General features: G+C 42.6%; 1 protein-coding gene across 1 annotated transcript in view; it reads left to right on the top strand.

Moving 5' to 3' along the window:
* The window catches only part of ABCA13 (ATP binding cassette subfamily A member 13), a 503,546-nt gene that overhangs the window by 245,648 nt on the left and 251,154 nt on the right, over positions 1-6,744 (top strand). The window contains 1 exon segment of the mRNA XM_017868548.1: positions 2,805-3,001. Within this exon segment, the coding sequence (XP_017724037.1) occupies positions 2,805-3,001 (197 nt within the window).

A 6,744-nucleotide genomic window follows, 5' to 3' on the forward strand; every position in this document is an offset into this window, starting at 1 on the left:
AATTTTTTATGCAGCCATAAAAAAGGATGAGTTTGCGTCCTTTGTAGGGACATGGATGCAGCTGGAAACCATCATTCTTAGCAAACTATCACAAGAACAGAAAACCAAACACCGCATGTTCTCACTCATAGGTGGGAACTGAACAATGAGATCACTTGGACTCAGGAAGGGGAACATCACACATCGGGGCCTATCATGGGAGGGGAGAGGGGGGAGGGATTGCATTGGGAGTTATACCTGATATAAATGATGAATTGATGGGTGCTGACGAGTTGATGGGTGCAGCACATCAACATGGCACAAATATGCATATGTAACAAACCTGCACGTTATGCACATGTACCCTAGAACTTAAAGTATAAAAAAAAAATATGATTATCTAGGCTTGGAGCTAACATTTAAAAAATAAAACAAAGTGACTGGGATTTCCTCTGTGGGAAAGCGTTTTGAAATGAATGAATGATATTCTTCAGAATTGTAGATTCTACAGTATTGTGATGTAATAGAAAGTTCTACTTTTAGTTGGACCTCTCCAAGACCAATAACTCACCATCTCCTGTGAGCTTCCCGTAGCACGTTGCTTATACTTCACCTGTAACATTTATCTCGTTGCGTCCTAATTGGATATATACACATGATTTCTCTAGACAACTCTGATTTCCTACAGAAGGACCTGTGCTCTGTTGCTCTTTGATACCCCTACCCTTATATCCAATATGCAACCAGCACCTATGATGTTATAGACCATTTGTGCAATCTTGCAAGAAGTTATAAAACACACAAGAATGAAACAGGCTCATCCTCACTCCCTCCACCCTATCATTATCACCTACCACTGTTGGTTTCAGGAATTTTAAAACACACACACACACACACACACACACACACACACGATGGAGAGCAAAATTGTCCATAAAATGTGTTTGTATATTAAAGTTCAAAGTGCATCAGAAAAACAGGCTTCCACTAAAAACAGAAGTAAAAGTACAGAGTGAACCAGATTGGTCAGTTTAATACTAACCAGTTGCATAAGATATAATAGAGAGCAGGCCCCAGCTTCTTTGCCTACATTTGATTGTAGAAGCATGGTTGGTTCCTTTTGCTTATATCTTGTTTGACACCTGTGTCGTGGAGGTTCTGTGAAGGACTGCACAGGTGGGGACAAAGTGGCAGGGGGCCAAAAGTATTCCTGAAGTTCAATGCCAGGTGTATGAAGAGGAGGTAGGCTTCCAGCTTAGTTAGGGTGCACAATGAGGCAGCAGCATGGGGCTACCCAAGAGGATACCATAGACATCCTGAGTAGTGCCAATGGAAGAAATGAAGAAGGAGGGGTTTGAGGTTGAACATAGAAAGGTAACCAGAACATGCACATTTGAGAACATCTGATATCTTACTGACTTTTTTCCTTGTCTATTTGTCTTCTCTGCTGACTGATCTCTGGTTCATGTGCTAAGTTTGGCTTAATAGATGGACCGCCTCTACTAGATTGGAATCTCGCAGCTGAGAATATGTTGGGAGATTGCAGGGCTAGACAGTTACCTGGTGAAATAAAAACATTTGTCTTCCTCTTTTCAATAGGGTGTTGTCCACACTGGGAACATCTGAAAAACAGGAGCATAAATTACTACTATAAATTTAGGTTGAGATTTAACCAGCAGAAAATGCACTATAAGATTTGAATGAAACATTAAGTGCACAGAGTGAACACTAAACCCTAAGAAGTGGGCTTGAACTCTTTCTAGGTCAGGATGGGAAGTATTTACATGAAATACTTACTTAGTCATCAAGCAGTCAATGGGATTCACCCAATTCTTTGCTTGGGATTCTGGAATGTTCCAGGCCCCAACTATTCTTGAAGCTCAACTGTCTGGAACCTGTCAAATCCTCCTCTGACTGTCTAGCCTTCTCTCTGGTTGCAGAATGGCACCATGACTTTAGCTGCTGGCCATCAGGAAGGTAGAAACATGCCTGCAGCTCAGGGGAGAGACTCCACTTTGGTTTGAGCGGTCAAGGGAAGGTTTCAGGAAGGCATTGTTTAAACTGGGTCTCTAACAATGAGTAAGATGATAAGTAGGTGATGAGGGCAGTAAGTATTCCTGTAGAGTTAACAGGGGCACAGTGGTGAGGGAAGTTATTTAAGAGAAAAGAGAGTGGATCCCTGGAAGGGGGGTAAAGTTTCACATGGGGAAGGCTTTGCACTGGGTGTCTGAGATCTGGAACTCCCAAGACCAAAAGATCCCTGCAACAGAACAGGAGACTTGTTCTTACATTAATAGCAAATGATAATATTTCTTTGCACATGGCATTTCATTGGAACATCTGCATTAATCAGGAAGGTTGGGTGATCCAGATTTAGTGGACAGTGCGCCAGGGAGTGAAGGGCTTCTCTGATGAACAGTAGAGCTGGGCCTGCCTTGCATCTTCTGACCGCACTGGTGCATCAGCCATTCCACTATACTCCATACCCTGTAGAGGGATGCAGGGCCCTCCCTGGCAGGAGATATGAGTGAAATGAGAGACATGCTTCTCCAGAGAGGAGACAACGCAAGTATTTCCAAGCATAATTCTGGGCAGATATTGCTGGTGTGCATCACGGTTAGTCCCTTGGTATGATTCTATCTGAACCTGAAGAAAGTCCGTGCTGCTGTGGTGAGACTCACATATGTATGTAGCATCCACGCCTCCGTAATATATTTGTGGTTTATAATGATTTCAGTCACTGTTAGTCATTATTTCTGGAGTGAAATTAGAAGCAACGGTTTAAGGTGTTCAGGGAGAAGAGTGATGCTTTCTTCTAATTTCAGAACTCTTCAGGATGTGGACTTAACTGAGCATCAGCACAAACAGACTCGAGCGCTGTCTGGAGGCCTGAAGAGGAAACTCTCCATTGGCATTGCTTTCCTGGGCATGTCGAGGACCGTGGTTCTGGATGAGCCCACCAGTGGGGTGGACCCTTGCTCCCGGCATAGCCTGTGGGACATTCTGCTCAAGTACCGAGAAGGTAGGCACTGGGCCTTATTCTGCCTTCTCTTCCCACAATGTTGTATTGCAGGAAATGCATTGCTGTTGTACGGAAGAACCTAGTTGTGTCCCAATGAGGCTACATTATCCTTTTCAGAAAAACATAGTTTTTAAATCACTTATAGGGATATATTCATTAGATAACATCTCTATAGTGCTTAGAATTGCTTACTTTGTGTTTGACCTTTTAACTCAATAACAGCAATGACATTTATGTACATTATATATTATCATATGTGATTTCAAGGAAAATTGTCTTCTTCTGGGAGCTTAGTTTCTTAGAAGAGGCATCCCAGATCATAGGATGAACATCCCTTATCTCAGATGAAGAAATGAAGGCTCAGAGAGATGGCAGTTGATTTACTTGTAGCTATAGAGAAAATTTCCTGGCAGGTGGCCGTTGAGCCTCTGGTCCATATTTCTCGCATCTATTATTGTTTCTTTCCAATTTAGGACATTTGATGGGAAGTTACTAATTTCCAACTTCTGATTCTTTCTGCAATCCTGACAGCTAGGAAGCATTGCTCTATGTATTTTTGATGAGAATTCTCCCTTTTGGAGAGAAACATTGCAACAGGGAAACACATCTTGGTGCTGGTAAACAAATGTAGAAGCATCAGTGGCAGGATTAATACAGATTCTTATAAAATGTTACTTTGCTTTTTCTTTCGCCTTTTGAGTATAAAATTTTCTTCTGACTTGACCTAAGGTCTCCATTTCCCTGGAGTTGAACTAGGATTTGCAAATGAAGAAATAAAGGAAAAATAACAAGAAAGAGCTCTTCTTTTTCTTAGCATATACAGGGCTGAGCCCAGGTGTCTTGGACCATCAAATTCTATCTTTGGAGTAGAAAAGACACTCCAGTCTGTCACTTAAAGCTTAACCATAGGCTGGAGTCAGAAAGGAGAAAAATAACTAAAGGGAGTATGGAAGAACAGTCTGTTTCTTTCTGTCCCACAATTTTGGTGGAATTATGGAAAGAGAAGACAGAGATAGAAGTGGGAAAATTGAGCAAGCAGATGTGACTTTTTGTTCCACTCTGGGCTTTGGCCTGGCCTGGGCAATTGCACTAGAGAAGTGCAGGCCACATCTGCGGTGCTGGCTCCTCAATCATGGCACAGCCACATCAGAGTTCACGAGGCTGAGCAGAACCCCAGGACCCAGTGAGGCACTGAGGGCTGGTATTCCCTACCTTTTCACGCCCATGAACTTTGACACTAAAAGACAGGGCTTGCTAGGGATGCTGCTATGGAAGTAGGGGACCCCTTGGAGCTAGCTGACTGGAGGCCAGGGCAGAGATTCAGCCATCTGCAGTCAGCAGGACCTGCTGTGAGGCCTAGACAGCCCGGAAGCACTCTGCTCTGGTCTGAACCCTTTGGAGTCCAAGCTACAAATGCCAAGGTGGGGAGGGGGACAGTGCCATGTGGTCTTGGTTGGCACCCAGACACCAGAGGACGCTGACCACATTGTATCCAAAGATTCGAACCCTTCCCCATTGCCACGAGATCACCAAGACTCCTGACTCCATTTACCTGAGTGCCCCTTGGGGAAAGATACAGAAAGGGCGGAAATGGGAAACCACAACTTCAAAAGACTGATTAAATTTTGAGATGAAACGATTTAAACTGAATCAAACAATTTACATGCTACCCTGGCTGGGGACTGATGCAGCAAATCAATGGGAGATAGACAAATAGATTACATTGTTTCTGCACCTGTGAATTGCGGTGCAAATTAAATACCACAAGCCCACTACTCTTGTTTAGTTTAAAAATTAGAGCTGGAGTCTCAAAGCTTTAGCTGACAGAACATTTTTGTAATGAGCACAAAGGTTATTTTAGACAGAAAAATAGATACAATGAAAGTCTCAGAAACAGACAGTTTTCTTCAGTTTCTGTTGTTGTAAACCAAATATTTCCTCACTGTCCTTCACTAGTTAGCAATGTTTTTTTTGTCTTTGGAGGACTTTTTTGAAATCGTCCCTGCACTGATTGAAGTGCAAAATCAATAGCATGTAAGCGATTAGATAGGCGGTATTGGAAGAAAAATGTGTTTTCAAGAATCAAAATGTATAGCCATTTCTGAAGCAGCCCAAACCTCTAGGTAATCATACAGCTCTGTGAGACAGATCTAAGGGCTGTGCAGAAACAAACACTTCCTGCTGAGAAGAAAGAGCTCTTCTGTCAGAATACCAGTGCACTGGGGGCTCAGTCTACCTGGAATGTTGTGTGTGTTTCTTTCTTAGTTATGTACAGTGAGGGCTCTTGATCAGCCCTGGTACCAGTATTTCTGTGTCTCCCATGGAAAAATAAATAAGGAAGCAAAAAAAAAAAGTGAAAACTGGCACATCTCAACTAAGTTTCTGTCCTGGGGTATGTACTTGCTCTACAAATCCCATGTGACCCTGCAGAAATGATCAAATGCTTCTGAGCTTCAGTGTTCTCATTTGCAAATAGAGACAATGGTACCATCTCATAGGTTGTGAGAGTGCACATTTGTATGTGAAAGTGCACAGCTCTGTATCCGCCATGTGGGCGCTCAATCAATGACAGGTTGTCGTTATTATTATTAAAATAGACAAGGGGTGAATGTGGGAAGTGCAGTTTTTGGAGGAGCATATCATCTGAATCAGAGAGAGAAACAGTCAAGCAGTGTCTTGGGGAAAACAGTAATATTGGTCTTTGAGGCAGGGCGTGGTGGCTAATGCCTTTAATTCCAGCACTTTGGGAGGCTTACATATAATACCTATTAATAATATAATGGACATACCATTTAAATAGTTGTTATATTGGGAGGCCGAGATGGTGGATCACCCGAGGTCAGGAGTTCGAGACCATCCTGGCCAATATGATGAAACCCCACGTCTGCTAAAAATACACAAATTAGCTGGGCATGGTGATGCACACCTGTAGTCCCAGCTACTTGGGAGGCTGAGGCAGGAGAATTACTTGAACCCGGGAGGCAAAGTTTGCAGTGAGTCAAGATCGTGCCACTGCACTCCAGCCTGGGCGACAGAACGAGGCTCCATCTCAAAAAAAAAAAAAAAGTCTATATCTATATATAGCTCCCTAAGGCTTTGGATATGTCTTGGATTTCCTTAACAACCACTAAAAAGTCATCAAGGGTCAAATCCCTGCAAACCTAATTGAAATTCTTTGAAAGTTTATTTATTTATTTTCCCAGCTTCATTAAAGTATAATTGACAAATGAAAATTGTGTATTTGTGGTGTACAGAGTGATGTTTTGATACACCGTTGACTCCTTATATCCATGGGTTCTGCATCTATGGGTTCAAACAACCTCAGATCAAAAATATTCAGGGAAAGGCCTAGCACGGGGGCTCATGCCTGTAATACCAGCACTTTGGGCGGCCGAGGGAAGTGGATCACCTGAGGTCAGGAGTTCAAGACCAACCTGACCAACATGGCAAAACCCTGTCTCTACTAAGAATACAAAAAAATTAACCAGGTGTGGTGGTGCATTCCTGTAGTCCCAGCTACTCAGGAGACTGAGGCATGAGAATCACTTGAACCCAGGAGGTGGAGGTTGCAGTGAGCTGAGACTGTGCCACTGCACTCCAGCCTGGGTGACAGAGTGAGACTCTGTCTCAAAAAAAAGAAAAAAAAATTCAGGGAAAGAAAACCAATAAGAAATAATACAGCAAAAACAAAACAAAACAAAACAAAAAAAACAAATAAAAATAATAGAGTATAACAACTTTTT

Source organism: Rhinopithecus bieti, unplaced genomic scaffold, assembly GCF_001698545.2.
Source record: "Rhinopithecus bieti isolate Rb0 unplaced genomic scaffold, ASM169854v2 scaffold_3527, whole genome shotgun sequence".
Taxonomy (NCBI): domain Eukaryota; kingdom Metazoa; phylum Chordata; class Mammalia; order Primates; family Cercopithecidae; genus Rhinopithecus; species Rhinopithecus bieti.